This window comes from Ambystoma mexicanum, chromosome 3q (genome assembly GCF_040938575.1).
Source record: "Ambystoma mexicanum isolate Mex_15411 chromosome 3q, UKY_AmexF1_1, whole genome shotgun sequence".
NCBI lineage: Eukaryota > Metazoa > Chordata > Amphibia > Caudata > Ambystomatidae > Ambystoma > Ambystoma mexicanum.
The window spans coordinates 6,456,618-6,480,025 of record NC_090926.1 but is presented as its reverse complement, the minus strand read 5'-3'; the positions used below and the strand labels follow the sequence as shown (position 1 = coordinate 6,480,025).

The following is a 23,408-nucleotide window of genomic DNA, read 5'->3' as shown; positions in this document are numbered from 1 at the left end:
CACAGGAGGTGCAATTAAAAACATCCATTATTCAGATCATGCGCCTGTAGAGATGACTATGGCTCTGCAGTTTCTACTCGGAGGCGATCACTATGGAAGTTAAATACTTTAATTCTAGAGGAGGAGGAAATTGTTGACAAAATTGTCACGGAGGCTAATTATTTTATTGAAGAGAATTACATGGTGACATGAACCACAGAATGGTTTGGGAGGCCTTTAAATGCACTATGAGAGGCATCCTAATTGGTTTATCCAGCAAGAGCAATAGAGAACTATGAAGGTAAAGATTAAGAATTTGGAAAGGCAGATGATGCTAAATCAGGATGATGGAAATAAGAATGAGCTAAGGCAGATAAATGTGAGTATAATAAGTGTCCAAAAAAGCCAAGTATATGCTTTTTCGAGTTTGGTGCTCATTCTATGAAAATGGAGAAAATAATGCGACTGATGTCTGGCACACAGATTGAGGAAACAAGAAAAGGACAGGGCAATTCCATCGATTACAAAGACAGATGGCACCATTACGTTTGATCTGAGTGAAATAAAGTATTCCATAATTACTATAGAGTGCTATACTCTGAGGATGCAGTTGTTGTGGGAAAACTAGAGGTGTTTGGACAAAATCTGCTACTTCCAGGACTTTGCGACGCTGATAAAGCAACTCTAGAAGAGGATTTCTCAATAGAAGAACTAAAGAAACAAGTACCAAGCGTCGACTCCAATAAATGCCCAGGGCCAGATGGGATACCCATGGAATTTTACAGGATAATGCACAACTCAGTTTTTGAATTGCTGAGCGACATGTATGCGAATTCTAGGATTACTGGGATGCTACCGGGGACAACTCGACATGCTTCAGTTTCATTAAACATGAAAAAAGATAGGGACTAGACATCTCCTTCAAATTCCTGACCAATTAGTATGATCAACACGGACAATAAGATATTGGCAAAGACATTGGCGAAAAGACTGGAGGCAATATTACCTAGGCTGATTACACTCAGACCAGGCAGGATTTGTTAAAGGAAGGTATGCCATAACCAATATGAGGAAACTCCTTCAGACAATCACACAGGCGAATGAAACAGAGGACGACGTGGCAATCTTCTCATTGGATGCATAGAAGGCGTTTCATCAGGAGTTTTTTGTTTGAAGTAATGGGAAAGATGGGCTTTGGCAAATCTTTTTAAAGTTTGGTTAAGACTAAACCCGACCGTTGAAGTGTCTACAAATGGGGTTCAATCAGAATCATTTGGTCTAGAACAGGGAACTCGCCAGGGTTGCCCCTTATCACCCTTGCTCTTTATGATTGCGATAGAGCCACTGGCTGCCTGCGGCCATCAGACAGGACGAGAGAATTAAAGGAATTAGTTATGGCGGGATCACCCAAAAACAAATTGCTTGTACTATTTAGAGAGCTTGATGCCGACTCTGATGTCGAATTTAATGCACGGTCCAGTTATAAAACGAATTGATCTAAATCAGAGACAATGGGCCTCATTCCGAGTATGGCGCTAACCAATGGCGCTATTAACGCCTTGGTTGACGCCGTACCTGGACCGGCAGCGCCTTGGTGGATGGCGGAATCACCGCCCCATTCCAAGGTTGGCGGGGCGGTAATTCCCCATTCACCAAGGCTCTTCCCCATTCCCAAATGAGCCCCCATAGGGCTCAATGGGAATGGGGAAGATGCAAATAACGGTGACCGTTCATTACGGTCACCGTTATATGCTTGGAGGCCCCTTTGCGCCCTCGACTTTAACACCTGCTCAAAGCAGGCGTTAAGGGCGAGGGCGCAGAGGGAACTCGGAGTATGGCGGTAAGGGAATACCGCCACCGGTCTCGTTACCGGTGGCCGCTATCCCTTACCGCCATACTCGGAATGAGGCCCAATGCCTCTTTCAATTCATTGTGACAAAGATTTGATTGTGAATTTGGAATTTAAAAGGTGTCCTGAACGAATTCAATATTTGGGATCTGACTGACCAATAGGCTAGACAAGGCAATGGCAGAGAACATGAAGGAACTGCTATTGGGCTTAAAAATGGATCTAGAAAGGTGGAAACCTTTGAATCTCTCCTTATGGGGGAAGGTAAACGCATTAAAGATGAAATCGATACCCAAAATTACTTATGTGCTTGGCATACTGCCTTTATAAGTTGGGAGGAAAGTATGGTTGGAATTTGAAAACTTGTTGCAAAACCTCGTATGGGATGGTAAGCCTCCTCGCATGAAGCTATGGAAGCTTTAATTACCAGTGGACAGAGGTAGCCTGGGAGTTCCCCATTTCCAGGCCTACCACCTGGCTTTTACGGCCAGACACCTGGCGCCGCCATTGAAATCGGAGCCAGATGAATGGGCAAGGGCAGAGGCAAGCCTGAATGGGCCGTTGACACCAAAGGCAAGGTTGTCGACAAAATCAGTGTGGACTGAGAATACAGCACTAACTACTGAATTTATAAGGGCTTCATGGAAGAAACTCCTGACACTTCTAGGAGGGAATGCTCTGAAACACCTTGATTCTTCAACCTGGAACAACCCAGTCATCAAAGACTGGAAGAAAATGCTGTTTTGGCCAGAATGGTTTTTGGAGGTTGTTTAGTGGTTAGGCGACCTTGGCGAAGGGGGAAAATGACTCTCATTTGATCATTTGAAAAATACATGGCAGATTACAAACTGTACAGCTTGGGAATTTTGTAAATTAGAAAGGGCTATTGACAATATCTCAGAGGTAGGAGAGATTGATTTTGAAAATGTGATTGTTGAAGCAGAGATCGAAGGCCATCTGGCAAGTAAATATTACAAACTAATTGTATCATCTGCAACTAGTAATATAGGTTTGCTACAGGAATGGTCGGCGAGGTTTGCCTAGCGAGATGAAAGAGATACGGTGGGCGAGTGTGTGTAAGAATGTGGCTCTCTCACCTGTCAGCTTGGGAGGGAGGTGTTGAGGCAGGTTAAACTCTTAAATGGGGTCTATTGGACACCAGAGACCCTGCATAAACAAGGAATGACTGATGCGAATGAATGCTAGGGTTGCAGGCAACGAAGAGGAACTCTGGAACATATAATGTGAGAATGTGGTAAGGTGCAGAAGTTCTGGGAGAATTTATGTGCAGTATTTAACAGAGTGCTTAGGTTATCTCTTGATTGTGATTTTGAGGCATTGATTCTGGGTGATGATGAACTTGTTGACTGTGGCACAAAAGAAATGGCTGTTTAGAGATTCATTGATGGCAAAAAAGTTAATCCTAAAACATTGGAAATCAAGAATTTCTCCAAATGAAAATACATGGTTTGATGAAATGTTTAAACTGGTAGATATGGAGAGTGATTTATAACAGCCAGAAAAAAAGGAAACTATTTGAAAATATTTGGAGCAGGTTTCTTGATTTGTATTAGCTCTGTGATTCTGGTTCAATAAGAGCGGGGTTGTGGGAGGGTGGTCAATGCCGGCACTGTTGTAAATATTATAAATATGTGAATACATTTTTTTAAAACAATTGTTACTTTTTACAACATTATTTCTCACATGTAATATTACTTATTGGTTCATCAGACTGCTCTCAAATAATGGGATTTCCATCTCGCCACGACCTATGTATGTTAGAAATTATGGATTTGTACTCACTAATACACACAATCAATTTCCATCTCAAATGACGGGCTTACCGGCACAGACACTAGGATATATCAATCAATGCCACGCTCTGTTTCTGAACTTAGATTTCAACATTTGCCTTTTTTAGATAATGAATATTATGTAAATATCGTTTTACATCCAGCAGAGAGCTGTTCAACCTGAACATTTCTTTAACATGCAAATCTCTACGACCTTATGTTCAATAGTTACAAGAGAATAAATGATTCCATATGCAGATTTCACATGGTGCATTATTTTATGTAATGGGATGAATCACACTCTGAAATGGCACACCAGTTCCTGGCTGGTACAGCTAAATGGTTTCAGTTCCTCTTTGAGCTGTAGGGCCTAGGCATTTATGACTCCTGTGAATACCTTTTTCATGGTGTAAATTCTTTGAAGTTAGGCTGCTGGCAAGGCCATGTATTACTTCAGTCCGCCTCCCCCCCCTGAGTGATCCCAGGATCTGGCTGCCTCTTTTGTCAAACCTCCAGTCTCCAAAGGTGCAACTTTTCCTTCTCTTGGCTGAAGGTGGAATTAGATTAGAGAGGACCTATTTCTTGTATACTTAAAGCTTTTAGCCTAAGCTCAGAGACAGAGAGAAGTTGTGAATGAATACCATGTAATAACACTTATCATGTTTGTTTAACCCTAGCGTTAAAGCAAACCAGTGTTATTACGTGGCAAGACTTGCCTACCTCCTATGTATAAATGACAGAAGGATAATTGTTAAAAGTTATTCCTACAGCTGGGTCCCTAGCGATATGTATTTAGCCCTATGTGTAAGGAACCTCCTACAGAGTCGATACCAGCCCTGGTGTATGCTGGTGTGCCGCCTGCAAATGAGGTGTAGAGGTCCTGACCCTTTCCTCTCTCACTACTTTCCTAGATTCTAAAAGTAAGTGCACACATTGTGGGGCTCGGTATTGGTCTTTAATGGTAACACTTCCAGTCTGTGTGTCTTATCAAAAATGATACTATGATCACTGTGGTCAAAGAGTATTTAAAAAGCTAATTATCTGTTCAACTTGGAGTTGATTAGATAATTTCCTTGTACAAGCCCTCTTCATCTATGTATGAGGGGTATCGGAGTCTGGGTTATTCATCCAGTACTGCTTAAGTTAAAGTCAACCGGTTTCAGCAGGATTAGTTTGTAGCCGCTTTCTTCAGGATGAATACTTGTGATTGTGGTATTCTATGTGCGATCTTCAAATCTTTGAAGGTTAAGAGGATATCTTCGGGTGTCCAATGGGCTTATTGGATCAATTCCTCTGACCTATAAGGTAAAAAAGACAAGAAAGACAAATGGAACTGTCATCAGTCTTTTAGGGGCTTCTAACGTTTAGTTCCTACTATTCATATGTGGATTTATTTTTCCACATGCTGTGAGGGAAAGTAACTTCTTACCTGTATTTAATGCAGAACTCTCTATATGTTCCTGTTATGTGGTGAGCGATTCTTGGGCTCAGCTAGACTCCTGTGGTATATTCTTTACTGGAATCTGTGAATAAATTGATAATATATACTAATGTCCCATTTTCTTGTTCACTTGGGTTCTGCCCCAAGGGGTGGTGTACCACAACAATCCGTAACAGAGACACAGAGGCGCCAAATCTAAAGGGACCTTGTTGTCTTTCTACAGGATGAACTCCATCCGTAGAGGAACCGAGCCTGTTCATTCACGTTAACAAGATCAAACTGTGAAGACAGGTGAATAAGCGTATGGTGTCTTGTTTTGTTTATCCTTGTTTTGTTGTGGTACACCACCCCTTGGGGCAGAACCCAAGTGAAAATGAAAATGGGACATTAGTATATATTATCAATTTATTCACAGATTCCAGTAAAGAATATACCACAGGAGTCTAGCTGAGCCCAAGAATCGCTCACCACATAACAGGAACATATAGAGAGTTCTGCATTAAATACAGGTAAGAAGTTACTTTCCCTCACAGCATGTGGAAAAATAAATCCACATATGAATAGTAGGAACTAAACGTTAGAAGCCCCTAAAAGACTGATGACAGTTCCATTTGTCTTTCTTGTCTTTTTTACCTTATAGGTCCGAGGAATTGATCCAATAAGCCCATTGGACACCCGAAGATATCCTCTTAACCTTCAAAGATTTGAAGATCGCACATAGAATACCACAATCACAAGTATTCATCCTGAAGAAAGCGGCTACAAACTAATCCCGCTGAAACCGGTTGACTTTAACTGAAGCAGTACTGGATTGATAACCCAGACCCCGATACCCCTCATGCATAGATGAAAAGGGCTCGTACAAGGAAATTATCATAGCTATTAATGTCTAATCAACTCCAAGTTGAACAGATAATTAGCTTTTTAAATACTCTTTGACCACAGTGGTCATAGTATCATTTTTGATAAGACGCAAAGACTGGAGGTGGCACCATTAAAGACCAATACCGAGCCCCACAATGTGTGCACTTACTTTTAGAATCTAGGAAAGTAGTGAGAGAGGAAAGGGTCAGGACCTCTACACCTCATTTGCAGACGGCACACCGGCATACACCAGGGCTGGTATCGACTCTGTAGGAGGTTCCTTACACATAGGGCTAAATAAATATCACTAGGGACCCAGCTGTAGGAATAACTTTTAACAATTATCCTTCTGTCAATTGTGTTATAACGACTAGGGTACAGATGGGAGGTGACTACCTTTCGGCTCCATTTTGTTGTTACTCTACCTCCCATTTAGTAAAACGGATTGGTGTCCCCTTCATTGTGGACATGGGGGAGCTAATGAACTAATAAACAAGAGGAAAATGTCTCACCGAACAAAAAAGAGATATAGGGCTTGATTCATGGAAGTCTTTTATAATGGCGCAATCCGATAGGAAAATGTTCCATGAATCAGGCCCCAATGTGTAACTAGTGGACACTCACTGGTAGAAGAGAGGGTAGGCTCGGTCAAGAAATGTTTATATTCAACTTTTATTAATACAGATCACAGGTTTCCACACGTATTAGCCAAACTTTCATCCTATAATTTATACAAATCTCAGATGATTCGAAAAACATTCAAATTTGATATTGCACCAAAGTGAAATATTTGATCACAAAAAGACAAAAAAACTTTATTTTCAGTTTTGTAATTTTTCTGTGCAAAAAGGTTTCATAGTAAATACTATGATTCTACGTTAAAAGACAGAATAGGCTTCCCATATTTATCTTGTTTTTATATGGGTTATTACTGTAGTCCTCTCAAGTAGCTACTAAAGTGCTAAACAATTGTATGAATGCTAACAAAGTGCCCAATGTCAATTACAGGTATCTTGGGTAAGTAAGTATAGATCATATCACAAAATATCCTGTGGGTGGTAGTTTCAACGATTATAGCATCTAGTTACAAAGAACTGATATTCGCCTTCCTCAGGAAGAGCACAAAGGACGAATGTTAACTAATATACAATAGAACATATATGTAATTTTAGGAGAATATCCTGACTAGTTCATGTTCGTCAATATTCATATAACATCGCCCTAGATGAATTGGAATCAATCTTGTTCTGAAAAGTAAACAAAAAACAAAACAAAATAAAATTGCACTACATTAAAACCTGCCCACCCGAGCCCACAACACAATTCCAGTGGAAGGAGTTCAATATTCAGGTATTTGGAGAACAAAAAAATACCATTGTTTCTTCCATTGCGGATATGGTGGGTAATTACTTCATGCGCCAATCAAAAGTCAGATATTTTGCAATTTATCTGCAGAGGCACAAACAACAAAGAACTGGGATTGCAGCAATTCCTAATTCAAAAAAGTAGAATTCAAAAAATGCAAAATACCCTGCATTTGGCCAAAGGCGAACTCGTCTTTTTTGTGATCAAATGTTTGACTTTGGTGCAATATCAAATTGGAATGTTTTAAAAATAATCTAAGATTTGTATAAAATATCGGATGAATATGTGGCTAATTTCTATGGAACCTTGTGATATGTAATAATAAAAGTTGAATATAAATATTTCTTGACCCAGCCTACCCTCTCTTTTACCGTTGAGAGTCCACTAATTACACATTATATCTCTTTGTTGTTCCATGAGACATTTTCCTCTTGTTTATTACTACATCCTATGTAGGCTAGTCTAGCCACGTAATAACACTTATCATGTTCGCTTTACCCTTGATGCACAGTAAGAAATGCCATGCCACATTAAAAAAACCTATGCAGACTGGCACTAGTAATCCAAGTGCAGTCCGCATATGCTTTCTTAATGGGCAATGGCATTTCTTTACTTGGCATCAAGGATAAAGCAAACCTGAGGAATGGCACCTAAGTGACTAGACAGGCTTCCATTGGTGGCTCCAGTCTGGCAATATATTATAAGCATGTCATGGCATTGTTGTACTGGGCATAAAGGGTAAAATAAAACATAAGTGTGATTGTGGTACAATGGTCTATGTAGGTATAGCCAGTATGGATATACTTTCTGTGGCATGGCATTTGTTTACTTGCTGGGAGTCCTTATATGGTAGTACTGGCATATATTGGTTCAACTTGCATCGATATGTATTGGAGCAGCCAGCATGAACATGTTTTTATACTGGCATATGTTGCGGGCAAAGACAGCATAGAAATGTGTTGGGAAATGCTTTGGTGCACGGTTGGGTTTTTCCATGTTCTACCATAAAAAAACATTTGCAAACCGTGCAGCTTTCTACCCAATTTTTCCAAAAAGTGCTGTAAAATGCACTATTTTAACCTATTGTTTCAAAAATGTCCTCCAGGACAAGAAACCCTCTCAAGCACCCTTGTTTGGATTGGGCTCCCTCACTGTGCTCTGTTGTTCCTCCATAATTGGCACAAACATTAAGTCCCTCCAGTTAAAAAAAATTCACCAGCCGCCACTGAACATAAAATACTTGTGACTGTGTATGAAGTGTGTTTTAATGCGCACATAGGCCGGGGCCCTCCTCAATGCTGCCGTCACAAACCACATGCGGCTTTGCCATCTTATTAATATATTTATGCATATGATACAAAGGTTGGTCTGGAATACACCTTTCTTCAGTCGAGAAACATAACTTTGCTGTAGTTGATTTGCAGTCATAATAATAAACCAGATTTGGGTTCCTCCACAACCAAACTCAAGGGCAGATTTCTTGCATCTCCTGTTTGCGTCGTCATAAGGGGGCCCTCACCATTATTTTTGCCCTGGGACTCACCACACCATGTGACATTTCTGATGTCTGTATGTTTGGTGTACAGCTGGTTTTCAGTTCTGTAAAGGAAAATATACACAATGCAAAGCCCAAATTCATTTTTTGGGCCTCTCCTGTGACATGCTGTGCTTTTATCTCCGATTGGTCACTTCCCCTATTTTAATACATTTGCTGGATTCTTCCATGTAACACAATTCCTTTTTGTGCCTTGTCAAATAATGTTTGACATACACTTTTATTGTAGTTGTGCTGCGAACATCATACATTTTCTTTGCAATTGTTATTTTCTTTTCTCGCACTTAACCCCCCTTCCCCCTGGCTCTGTGTTCTCCCTCTGCACTTGCACGATCCGAATGCCCACAAGGCCTAGTAGGACCACCTCTATCCTGTTCATTATTTTATTCTATTGCCTTTGGCCCCTGTCCCCTCCCCTTGCCCTGTGGGTACTTTTGAAACACAAGTTCTTGCTGTATAAGCGCCTTACGAATGCACAATAAAATTAAAATAAAATTGTGCACAAGCTGCCGCTCACATGTTTGTTTTTAAACTGGCACTTGTTGCGTCCTTTTCTTTCACATAGATTTTCTTACAATGCAAAGAAGATGGAAACGATCTGAAGGGCCAGCAGTTCCTTGGAAACAACCTTTTATAACATCGTAACAAAAAAGTGGCTTCGTTATCGGCCACTAATGAAGTGTCCAGGGAAGCGTTCTTCAGGAGCAGTGTGAGCAAAGCAGTGTGCTAGCAGAATGGAACGACGCTCGTGCTCTTCCATTCGCCTCCATATTCCATTTGCTATGCTTTCCCGTTGTCCGTGTTTTTCAATGTTCCATTCTCGTTCATCTTCTATGTTCCATAATCTTCCACGTTCCAGCATTTATTTTTTGTCTTCCATGGTCTGTGTTCCATGCTTACCGTGCTGCATGATCTCCCACATGCATTGGTTTTCCATGTGCTTCCATCATGCAGGCTTTTCTGTGTTCGATTGGCGGCCATGCTTTTTCAGGCTCCATACTTTTCCTTCCATGTCGCAATGTCGCGTTTGATGGTATTTAGTTTTCTATTGCTTTCCATCGCCAATGGCCTATTATGGTTTATGCCGTTAAACTGGACATTCCACAGCAATGCCATTGCAGTGTCACTGGCCCTCCTGCAGTAATGTCACCTCAACCTGAGAGGTTAATGCCATTGAGCGCTGGTCACAGAATCGACCTCGAAAGCAGCCACAGAATCTAGCTCCTCTTTGAGTCCGTTTTAGCCCCTCTCTCTCTAAGATTCTGTTCCTGTTGCCTTAGACAAATATCACTCTGAGAATGCCGAAAAGCAGCTTCAACTTTGGGGACAAACGTCAGGTAAACTTGTGCTGGCGGCACACGCACCCAAAAGTTTGGTGACTGCCGCTAGAGCAGGTTTAGAGGGACCGCATTGCACATCCTCACGTGCTGCCTACACACAATGAGTGAGGGGTTTCCCAGTCATGCCATACCCATAACGTAAACATAGGCATGAATACATTGCTTCCTGTTTCCGAACCTTTACTGTGACCAGGTGACGTTATTCCTTCCCCCTCCGGTCCAGTCCCATTGTGGCATCATGCTGTCACTCAGCACATGAATTCACTCTCCTGGCTACAGACTGCTCGCCAGTTTGTAGAGCAAATCACATTCTGGTGCATTAATGGTTTACTCGGAGAGAGTAGGCCCTCAACGCGGGTCAAGGGTAGGGTGAGTTACCTTTTAAGGGCCTCATGTTGAACCCTATGGCAGCATATAAACTCCTGCTTTGGATTCTCTTAGGGGTCCTGTCTAGTTACATTGTTGGGTTAGAGTTCAGGGGCCCTCGTTCCTTCTCCTTGAATGGCAGAGTAAGCTCCAGTGTGTGTCCCTCTTGGAAGCACCTGGTTGTGTTTCCTCCAGTATCATTGGCGGGGTGTATGTTTGGAGCCATTCATCCAGCCTATTGGCCTCCGGTTACAGTGTTGTGCTGCACGTCAGTGGCTTTGTCCTTCCTTAAGGGACATTGGGTTGCTGGATTGTTTTTCAGGTTACCTCTGCCTGCTATGTTAGGCTGCAGCTCAGTGGCCCTTCCTCGAGGATAGTGAACCCGTGGTTTGGTTTCTTCTGGAATATACTTTCTTTGCAATTTTGAAGTCCATGCGGCTCTAGTGCCACCTGGTTGCACTCTTGGAGCCATCATCCATTACATTTTGCTTCACAGGCTCCCGGTTAGATATTTTTTCGGGGTATGCTCAGCTGCATTCTTGGGCTACAGTCGTGGTGTCATGGGCCTTCCTTATGGAGCAGTAAACATCCAGTTTGGTTACTTTAGAGGACCCTCTGATGGAATAATCTTGTGACCTCTGGTTTCTTGATGCAACACAGAGTCACTAAGCTGTCCATGCCATCAGAGTACTGCATGCAAGCAGAAGAGTAGAGTTAGATAGCACAAATATACTAGCCAATGGCTATTTATCATTTGGAGTCATTTGCATGTCTTGTTGTTGTGGCTCAGAACTGGAGGTGAACTTCCAGCCATTGCTACTAGGCGGCGTTGTGGAATGTGTGACTTGGCTCAAATGAACGTTCCTACTTTCACATTTCAAGTGAAATGTTTTTTTCAAACCTTTTTAAACCCACCATAACTTTCTTGGTGCTATGGAAACATGCCCAAATGCTCCAACCGCAAGGCTGTAGGGACTATACTATACTGCGCCGATGATCCCTAAAAAGGGTGAACCCAGGCATGTAGTTGTCCTGGCAGTCATGCAAATGTCTGTCTTGGGTTGATTAAGCTATGTATTAAGTAGCACTGCCCTCTCAGACAAAGACAATTTGCTGGAGAAAAATGTTTGCATTTGGGCTAATTTGCATACCCACAATGCCTTGATTTTGTGTCTCGGAAATGAAGGTGAACTTCCAGTGTTTGTTACTGGGTGGTGTATTGGAATGTGTGACTTGGCTCAAATGGACTTTCCTACATATATAATAAAAGGCCAGATGTACATCTGATGCGGTCATGCGAAGTACAGGCTGCCCGAACGCACAGAATGCTCTGCTAGAGGGAGCTGTTGCCTTAGGATACACAGTGGACCAATTTGCATAGCTTCGCCGGTTGTCACAGCTAGAGGGAGCTCTAGGCTTAGGATCTATAGTGGTCCTACTGTTGTAACGAAAACCTGCACTTTTGGGGGGTTGGGGGGGGTGGGTGTGTGTGTGTGTGTGTATTCTGCAGCAGAAATAATGTAGAATAATGGAAGAGTGATGCAATAAGTGAAACCTAAAAACACAGCTACAGAGGAACAACCCTTAAAAGGGGATTCTCGAACTTCACTTTTGTCAAGATTTGATTCTAGGGAAAATGGTTTGGATTTAGACCGGGAAACGTTCATGGGAGATGAGCTCTGCCTCCAGTTTACAATTGTAAATTAGAAACAAGCGTGAGCTTGGGGAATGTAGCTTGTCCTGATCCCACTACATGTCAAGCCGATCAATTCATCCATCACTGCACCATTCGTTACGTAGATTTATCTTAGAAAACACACGGTGGAAAGAAAAATGAGGAATGTCGAATATTAGAGAAACAAACATGTTATTGGTGCCTCAAAAGTTTGCCCATCTGCAGTAGTGTGGTACGGGTCTGGGACCTTCACTCCCACCGCAATGGGCAGTAAACGGTAGCTTTGGTTTCTCGCGCGGTGCCCTACTCTCGTCTCTAACCCTTTTCCTTATCTCATCCCACAGGTTAACATGGACCTCCATGCGGTTGGACCGCAACCTGCTGACCTTCATCTCGGGTCAGAATGTTGAGATGTTCGACATTGAGTTCCGCGAGCTGTACGCCGTATCTGAAGAGGTGAACCTCTACAAGGAGCTGAATGTTATAGATGCCCGGCCCAGTCCCCGTCCAGGTACAGGCCCCCGTGGCCAGCCTGAAGGCCTGAACTATGCCTCCACTGTGGCACGCAAGATGATCAGCCCAAAGTATGCGCTGGTGGTGGGAACTGGACTGGCCCCTGGTGAGATGATGCGCTGGGGTGGCCCAAAACGACCCCCGGCTGCCGAGAGTGAGGAGGGCGAGGGTGGCAGCGAGAGCCAGAAGCGCCTGGAAAAGTTCCTGGATGATCTAGTGACATTGAAGCAGGACAATTCGGAAATCCTGCCTGTGGAGCCCCATGCTAGCACTAGGGCCAAAATGGAGCCCCGTGCTAGCACTAGGGCCAAAATGGACATAGGAAAAGATCGGACGCCATTACCTGTCATTAACTGGGGTCCCGAGAACAAGCCAGCCAAAACAAGCAAACGGTTCGGTAGCATCTTTAGCCGAAGGAAACGTCCTCCCCTGATGTTGGATGGGTTTGAGATTGTGGACAAGAGCGAAATTGATGACATGAGCCGCAGCGTGGCCGGCAGCATCGTTGTACGGAGCAGTGAGAACATATCAGGTAAATCCTGGAAACAGTGCGCTGGGTGAGGTCTCGCTCGCACAAGGTCTGTATGTATACTAACACCAGGGGGTGCTCACACAACCACAACCTCCATGGTGAACACCAGAGGGGGCCTGCTGCCACACAACGTGTAGCAGGTTCTCTCTCTTTCTCTGTCTCTGTCTGTCTCTGTGTCTCTCTGTTCCTAGCCTGTCACAAAATCGAGTGCATCTAACTGCAGTATTACAGTAGGTACACCTAACCTGATGTCAGGAGACACGGTATATAACCGCAGAGTTACGGTCTTAAAGCAAGTACACAACTTAATATCTGAAGGCACTCTTGCTGTCGCACTGGTGACCCTTACTGTCCCATAGTCTGTATACCACATGTGACAGGCCGAATCTGTCTGTGTAAGTAATACTGATGTGTTTTTCCTATCACATGGTGTATCATCGCTGCAGCACTGCCACTACCACACAGTCATAGTGTCAAACCTGGAACACTGTCACTGTTAGGGTATAAGGACTACCCCAGATCCGTGAAACTGAAATCTGGCGGGATCTAGACTATCCATCGAAATTAGGTACACTGACTTGAAATCCAACGAAATGTATTCATTGAAAGCCATTTCTATCGAAATGCACTTTCATTGAATACATTTTTTTAAACATTTTGATTAGGATTAGGGTTAGGGTTGCGTTAGGGTTGGCGGGGTGCCCTTGTGGGTTGGGGGGGTGCTGAGGGGACCCCCACCCCAATAAATAATAAACACTAAAACGTTACATGAAGCTGGCCAGTGCCGAAATACTTTGAAGATTTCAGCACTGCACAGCTCCATGTAACGTTTTAATGGGAAAAATAATGCATCCTAATGCTATCTTTTACATTTAAAAGTAATATTCATCGAAACTTGTCCATTCCTATATTCGATGGACAAGTTTCTATGGATATGTACTTTTGAATGTAAACGAAAGCATTTCGATGCATTTGTTTTCGTTGCATTTATTTCGATGGGTATTGTTTTCAATGGTTTATTTTCGATGGAACGACCATAAACCAAATCTGGCCCACTGTGCTTTTATGTTTAATCCTTTGGGGGTGCTGCAAAAGCACCAATTTAAAATTACAGTCATTTGGTACAATTGGCATCACTCAACCTGTCTTCAATGGGCATGCATTTGGATGTTGATTCTTGGGTGTGTTCCCATTGAAGTGGCCAGTAAGCAGAAGGAAACTGGTAAGGAGCTTTGTCGCACCTCACTGCCATCAACCACTGACTGCCACAGTAACCTTGCAGGTCCCAGTGGATTGAGCCTGGCAATGATGCCATGGAGGCAGGATATGAACCTGGCAGTATGCAGCACTATGGTCTTTCCCTTCTGTAATGGCTTGGCAGGCGAAGAACGGTGGTCTGGAGGGTTGCCCAGAGCATTGCCAGTGGTTAAGATTAATTCTAAACCTTCCAGCCATCACCTCTTTGTTTTTGCTAGTATACAGCACTGTGCTATAAGATAGGAATTTCAACACTTGTCACACACAAAATCCTTCAACGTGGCGGGAGCTGGCCTGCTTCTACCTGACTAATGTAGGCCTTCATTCCTGTCAATATAAGGGGGAGGCTCACTTTTGCTTTCAGCCTCACTGACACTTGCGCCTCCACCCTGTCCTGAAAATGGGCATCAGCAACCTCTCCCAAACACATGCAGCAGGGTGATCGTCTAACGCACCTTATTGGGAGATAGGGGTAGGTGGGCACACAATAGACAGCTCAAATCTTCACTTATAGCTTGACCCGCCTCTTACCTGTCTCCAGACCCGGCTCTCCTGGGTTCAGGATCATCCTGGTGTACCTCGCTATGAAGGCGGTCAGGGTAGGGAAGATCACGTAGTTGGGATAGGATCCTTAAATACCCCTATGGAAAGAACACAAGGTTAGAGTGATTGTCGCACGAAAGGATAGGCTGACAAAGCTGGTGTACGGTTCTCTTTAGTTGTTAAAAGATCACGTATATACTTTTCCCGTAAACCAGTAGGTTTTGCAGAGTCTTTGTATAAAAGTGGCAAACACAAGACACTACAAATAACTTCAATTAGTCCTAGCATCTGCATATCTAAAAACTAAAACGCAAAAATAGAAAGTCATTTTCAATATTAAATAAATATGTCTTAAAAATAATATATACAAACTCTATATAGTGGACTGTTTTAAAACTATATATAGAATATTACTTCTAAGGGATCCAGACCAGAACTGTCGCAAGGTCTCTGGCTGCTGCTCTCTCGATGTTTCTCACTCTCTGTGCTCTCTGGTGATGCGTCTTGTGGCAGAAGACAGCAGGCCGCAGCAAGGGTGTGTGGGGACGCACAAAGTCTTTACATGGGCTGGTCTGCGTATGTCATATGCAGCCCAGCACTCCTAGGTAGCATGGGGAGCCCCACACAACTTACTCAGCTTGGGCCACATCTGTCAGGTAGAGCCCAGGGAGTCCTGGTGGGCCACCTGGCCGGGGATGGCACCTTTCTTAATATTCAGCCCCTGGAGGACTTAAACCACGTTGGGCACTCCCATCATGTGAGGAACGCTGTTAGAAAAATGTGTCCGGGGCCTGGTGGTGGTTCAATGCCAGTAAAGGGACCCTTACGTGTACAGGCAAGGGTGCCTTATCTTTATTTTATTTCCTGGTCCCCTGCGCATCAGGGATCCTTTCTTTAATCTCCTGACACAGGGGGGTTACACAGATGTCCTCATTTACACCATCAATCCACCAAGCACCCTTGGTATCCTAAAATAAAGTCCATCTCTTGCCCCAGGCAGGTCTGTCATCCAGACGGACATACGCCTCACCCAAAGCCAATCTTGACGACTCTTCAGAAGGGTAAGATTAACATTGATAAGCTCTTGCTTACCAACCTAGGGCACCCTGACCAAATCACCCACTTCTACATCTGTCATCGTGGCCCCTCTTCTGGTATCAGAGATGCCAACTACTCTTTCTTTTAGAACCCGCCTTTCTTCTCCTCATCTCAAAAAGGGGTTTGTCCCATGAGATTAGTGTGTATGTCTATGTGCCTTAACTGTCTCGCAGAGCACTTGTCTAGCCAAAGCCAGCTGAATGGCACCTTCACAAACATAGTCCTCTCCACGGGCCAATTGGATGCCCTGTTTTACTGTGCGGTCCTGTGATGCTATATTCCCAACTCCTGCAAAAATGCAGTCCTCTGGTGAAAAACGGAATGCAGTTGTCCATCATCAGACTACCTGGAACAACGCACGATCCAAAACTTTATGCATCAAATCAATACCTTTTTCTGTCAGTACAGACTCCATGGCAGACACCCCAACCCACCTAAAGTGTAGTCTACATTACAAGTAAACATCATAGGCCACCCTTCAACACATCAAATGGGCCTGTGATATCTAATGCCACTTTATTCCAAACCTCGTACGGGACCAGCGCAGGAAAACTGTGCTGTGTCCGCACCAGTTGGCTCTTGTCACTAATGGTACATGCGCAGCACATTCCTTCACAACCCAATCCACGTCGCATAGCTGGCCACCAATAAGACTCCTACAAATGTATTTTAGTGAGAGTCCTAGCTAAATTACCCTCCTGTGCTAACTCAATGAGCTAACTATTCAAAGAGATGGGAGGAACTAATCTGTCACATCTGGTCACACCCCACGATCTGTTAGCCAGTAAATCCCAAACAGCTGCATAGTCCCTGCCTTCCTGGGATTGGTCCACCCTGTCCCATCAGTCGCACAACCCTTGCGGATCCTCTTCAGCTATAGGTCCATATCCCTCTCAATCAGATATTCTCTTTTGTCCATCCGCGTTATAATACTTTGAATCGCACACCGTCCTCGACCTGCTCCCCGTGGGGAGATGTCGAGGGTTGTCACGACACAGTCTTCTGCCCTAGTACATAAACTAACACAAAGTTGTACCCCTGTAAATCTACCATCCTCTTGGAAACGCGTGGTTAAAAAGTGTTCAAAACCTTTGGTTGTCATGACATATGTGAGCAGACTATGGTTGGTTTAGTTCTGAATAGGATTAGAATTCCCCATAGAAAAGTACAAAAATGCTTGGACGCCCACCAGACTGCCAACACCAATCTCTGCACACCTCTTCTCTGGGTCCCGAAGTGTCCATGGAGAAAACCTTACTGGTCAGTACTCTCCATTTTGCCATTGGGCAAGCCCCACCCCACTCCAAGCTCACTGGCACCTACTGTGAGAACTGTTTCACCCCCGATATGGAAAAAGGACAGTGGCCCTCATTACGACCCTTGCGGAAATCGGAAAACGATGGCGGAAATGCAATACCGCCATCGAATAGCGCTCGGTGCGACTATGACCCGTCACCGCAAAGTACGAAGCCATTAGCGACACCGTAGTGAACGCCAACGCTAACTGCACCAAGCACGCGCGCGCGCGCCATGCCAAACCGCAAACACCACCATGGCGCAACGGTACGCCAATTCCGACCCTAGCGGACATGTACCTAACGCCATCAGGCATGGCGTAATGTACCATTCCGCCATGGTGAGAAGTACGGCATCGCGAATCAACCGTAAACGGCCCCACTGAGTGCCTGTACACCGCTCCCTGCCCACAAAGTACAACTCCCCGTAGGTGCAATGAAGCCACAATGCAACCATTGAAATGTACAAGTCACCCATGCATGGCAACGAACAAAAGAAACACAAGAGGGGCCAATGGGAGCTGCAGGGCACAGATGGCACGAACACAGAAGCCATCCCAATGGACATGACCACAGTCCCCCACCAAGAAACGCACGCAAACACAGGCACCTGTGACCAGTCATATTCCGAGAATCACATCATTCCACCAGTCCACCTGGCTGACCGGCATCTGTTAAACAAAACCCAATCCCCCGCCCCTGAGCATGACAACATTCAAACTGTCATATTGGCAGCCCCCATCCCTGACCTCACGGGCTTAGTAGGCAAACGCGCCCAGTACAGTACCACGCAACTAAACTCCGAAGCTGGAACCCAATGCAGATCTCCTCACAATACATCGCCCCCCAAATAGGCATATGCCACATCACTTGCAAAGAAAAACGCTACACGGGCCAAATCAGAATAGAAATTTAATGCACATCAAAGTCACCAAGCCCATACAGCCATCAGGCCATGAACTCCTAAACACCAATCACCATTGTGGGCTGCATCCGCAAGAAATGACCAGCCACTACTTGTGTGTCGTCCTGTTCCCTCATGGTACACAGAGCCACATTCACGTACGAAAAGGCAACATGGAAGCGCACAGAACCGCAGGGCCGTCCCAATGGGGAGGCACTAGTCCAGCCGAAAGGCCGAAATGTTGCTCCGAGCCACCAGTACAGCGTAAGGGCATGTGGGCCATTGGCGATCGTCCCATAAGATCGTAATGCTGCTCCACTGATTAACACGAAGCAGCAGGTGTCGGGAGTAAAACCCATCTGCAGGAGTGGCATACAGATGGCAGTGGCAAAAGGGGAGGAGATACCTGTCAACCAAAAGAAAAGAAAAAGAACAGAATGGCCATCAGAACTACATTCCAACAACTCACTTCAATGATCACACGAAATCCACAGCCATATGCATGCTAGCCCACTCCAAAGGATCATCACCACCCCAAAACCACTTGCGACTCCTAACCATCTATATCGAGGTGCAAACACCATCACAAACGAGTGTACCTGTGCATGCGTCTGTCAAAACAGAATCCATCAGATGGGAATGTTAATGTGCATGGACACAAGTGTCTGAGGGCGTGTCGAGACAGGGAGGGCTCAACAAGGCCAGATAGACGATGGTCCCACCATGGCAGCCCTGCATCACATAGCGTAGGTGAGGCGGATAGATCCCAAGAAGCCCTGTACATGGCAAACTCTGTATCAAATCACCTGCCCATGCATCCATTCATCATTCCCTCATCCCGGAATCAAAACGCCTGAATAATTACTCACATAACATTAGAAACATCCATTGAGTCTGTGCGTTATGCAGCCTGCAAAATCCACAGTGCCCCAGCCCGTAATTCCGGTGTTGTGAAGTAACATGTATCTGGGAACGGCCGGCCTCATCGCCCACGTAGCAATTGCGCATCCCAAACTATTCATATCAATCATTGCTCCCTCGCCATGGGCCCTGTCTCAAGGACATTGAACAACAGAACGTTATATTTGCAGTCAGACCTGTGGGCATCTCCTCGCCGCTAGCTGGAAACCGAAAGCGCCGCCCTTGGAATTCCACATTTGCAACATCACGCCGAAAAGGCATCTGTGGCCGTTTGAAATCACTAATTATTCCATCGAGTGCGGCTGTGTGTGAAAATGTCAACTGCCTTCACCCACAAATGGGACGCCCCGCCCGTCATTGCAACTCGGTAAAGTGATGCATGAGGGCCCACCGTTACTCGAGTACTACGTTCCACTGACCCTTCACAAGTCTGTTCGCGACTGCACAGATAGTATGTGCAACAATGGGACCACAGCAGAATGAACATGTCAACCAATGTTACACGGCCATCGGGTACAAATATATGATTGCAATAGCAAGATGCCATTCCCAGATTTGCAGCGTTGTGCGCGGGACGTGCTCGGCCAAAGGGGAGAGCAGCTTGCACAGGTGGAATTAATCACCACAGGTGGAGGCCATACAGCCTGAAAACACATAAATTGCACAGCCAGTCTCCTCCCACAACCACACCGAAATGCTACCGGCAGGACTCGCGATGTTGGCCCTGGGGGACATGATAGCACTGCAACTACTCCAACTCCAAGAAGAAGACGAACACCAACTGCAACCGGCCGCACGAAGGAGACGCAGGAGGAGGAGGAGGGCAAGGCAGGGCCAGCAAGGGCCGCCAGCACAGCCACTACCACCACGCAGGCAGCCCGCAATCCCACGCCTCCGAGCACATCCGTTCGACCTCACTGATGAGCAGATCCACACCCTCTACCGTCTGGACCGGGACACCATAGCCGCCATTGTGGACATGACACAGGCTGACCTTGTCAGCATGATAGATAGCCCAACCGCCATCCCACCCCTACTGAAGGTGGTGTCTGTACTCCACTTCCTGGCCACAGGCACCTACCAGCACACAGTCGGACAGTTGCATGGCATTTCTCAGCCACTGTTCTCACGGACACTATTGCAAGTGCTCGATGCCCTCCTGCAGCACGCAGACGACTACATCTCTCTACCACGCTCGGAGCAGGAAATTACCAACACAAAAGTGGGATTCCATGCACTTGCCGGCATACCGGGTTGCATTGGTGCCATCGACTGCACCCATGTGGAATTGGTCGTCCCACATGCAATGGAGGCCCAGTACCGCAACAGAAAACAATTTCATTCCCTGAATGTACAAATGGTGTGTGACTCCAACAGGATCATTACACATTGTTGTGCCCGATTCCCTGGATCAACCCATGATTCTATGGTCTTGAGGAACTCTACAATACCACGCTACATGGAGCGACACGCAGGGAACAGATCCTGGCTACTCGGTGAGTCTCATTACATGCATGATTATGTGGGGAATGTGATTTGGCAATGACCTGGCAGGAAGGGGGGGGGGGTGTGCGTACGTATCAATGGCATTCCACATCATAGGTTTCTCGTCCACATACAGGTGATGCTGGATATCCACTGAAGAGATGGCTCCTCACACCAGTCCGGAACCCACGGGACCAGCATGAGGAGGACTACAACCATGCCCACTCACGTACCCGTGTAGTCATTGAACAGGCATTCGGCCTACTGAAGACTCGTTTCCGCTGCCTCAGCAGGTCTGGCGGGGCACTCCTGTACCGCCATGAGAAGGTTGCAAAGATGGTGATGGCATGTGTCATGCTCCACAACATGTGCGTACGTAGAAATGTGCCCATGCCCCCTGACGCAGAACTGCAAGCACCTGATGATGGTCATGATGAGTGTGGGGATGTGGCAGCACCTCATGGAGTCTGCGAGGCACCGGAGGCCCGTGACATTCGTCAGCATCTCATTGATGTATGCTTCTAGCACTCACGCCTGGTGGCTGATACATGGACACGGGACTCGTGGCACTGTGCGTGTCTGGGACATGCACAATATGGACTGTACGCCTATGATGGCCTAGTACACAAAAATCAATGTCCACACATCTCATTGGTTGATCGTGCACTTTATATGGCATATGTGATGTCATGTTGAACACCCTATCGACCCGCCACCCAAGTGAGCCCAACACACCCCCTCCACCCTCCTACCTCCCCCCCGAACCCCAGTGTCCAAAGATGCTCATTGTCAGTGGGCTGTCGCTATTGCAAGCCCCCTCTGCGGGTATCAGGGGCACCCCTGCCTGTGGAGCGCAGGTTCCTTCCAGATCTACGTTGGGGGCTGCCCTGGACGGAACTTGCAACGGATGATGTGTCTGCCTGCTCACGTCCATGCATGTCCCTAAGGGTTTGCGAGAGCTCAGTGAGCACACGGCGCACTGCGGCAAGTTCGGCACATACGTCTTTGGACGTCGCATGCAGTTCCCCCCTCAGGCTCTCGGTGCTTCTCTCCATTTGGACTCTCAGGCTCTCGGTGCTACTCTCCATTTGTGCCCTTAGCGTCTCTGTGCCTCTCTCCATTTCTGCCCTAAGTGTCTCAGTTGATGTTTCTATGTCTGCCTTAGTGCCCCCACATTCATCGGCATGGTCCTTGAGGAGCGTGGCCATTTGCTGCTGTTGCACGATTAACTTGTCGAGGGACTGTTGCCTCTGCTGGGCCATGCCCATTTGCGGGGGTGTCACAGAGGGGCTGTTGTCCTCATGTTGCCTTGCCACAGGGCTTGTGGGGGATGGCCAGTCGTTGTCTTGTGGGTGCCCCTGCGTGGTATCCTCATGTTGTACGGGATGGGACAGACAGGGGGATTGGGACAGGTCATGGATGGATCTGACTTCGACATCCCCGTTTTCTGTGTCGGAGCATGCTGCCATCAATGGGGTGTCACCTATGGTGCTGCTGCCACCAGAGGCAGTGCCTTCTGTGGCATCCATTGGGGGGACCTGTGGTGGTGGTGTTGTGGGCATGCTGGCTGCTGGGGTGCCTGTTGATGTTCCCTCCTCTGTGCTGCCACCTGATTTGTGCTGCTGCCGTGTCTTGATGCGTGCAGCTGAGGTGGAGGGTCTCTGGCCGTTGGTCTTGGCCCTCTTTGCAGGTGTGCTGGTAGGGGTGTCCTGTAGCTCGTCGTTTGGATCGGACCCTGTGGTGGAGTAAAGGAGGGCGAGGGTTAATGATGGGTCTGTGGGAATTGGAATGGCATTGTATCACATGCTCTGGGGTGGTACCTGAGGGTGATTTGGGTCGGGTCCTTGGAGGTGCTTTGATTTGTGTGTGGAGTGAGGGTGCAGTTGTTTGGCAGCCTGCAGTTAGGGTGTGCCTGCTGCACGTGTAGTGCGTGTATTAGGGGTTTTTAATTATTTATGTATTTATTGTGGGTTTTAACGTGCGCTATCAGGCCGATGTGTGTGGCCGTTCTCCTGGACATGTGTTTCTGTTGCACTATGTGGACGCATGGTACTTCACATGGATGGACTGTGTGGATTTGGCATTGTTTTATCTGGTACACCTACCTGAATCTTCGGATGTCTGCACTCCTTTCTCCATCCCTCCGACTCCCTCTATGCTCTCCATTCCGATGGTGGAGGCACAGATTTCTTCCCAGGGGGTCAACTTGATGGGTGATTCAGGACCTCCCCCGGTGGCTGTGGCAATGTTGCGGTTGGCAGAGAGTATGCTGCGGACGCGTATCCGCAGGTCGTCCCATCGCTTGCGGCATTGCTGTGGGGTGCGGGGTGCGGTCCCCACCGCACTTACCCGCTGTGCCACCAGAGCCCATATGGTCTTCTTGTTTGCAAGTGCCGTTCTGGTCATTTGCGTGGAGAAGACGACGGCAGCATTCTCCTGGAGGGTCTCTGTTAGCACGGTGAGTTCCTCGCGGGAGAAGTGGACCTGCCGCTTGCGGTCGCACGCTTTCTTCGCTACTTTTCCCATTTGTCTTGGTTTCGCTAGGGTGGGTGACGGGTTGGGGTGTGTTTCAGGGTAGTGATTTTGGTGGTTGTGTGGTTTTAGTGGTTTTATAGGTGTACGCCGGGATGTTT

General features: G+C 46.1%; 1 protein-coding gene across 1 annotated transcript in view; it reads left to right on the top strand.

Annotated features, from left to right (window-relative positions):
- Nucleotides 1-23,408, top strand: part of FAM83F (family with sequence similarity 83 member F) — a 207,041-nt gene that overhangs the window by 163,943 nt on the left and 19,690 nt on the right. The window contains exon 4 of the mRNA XM_069652931.1: nucleotides 12,572-13,272. Coding sequence (XP_069509032.1) covers nucleotides 12,572-13,272 — 701 coding nt within the window. The remainder of the gene's footprint in view (nucleotides 1-12,571; nucleotides 13,273-23,408) is intronic.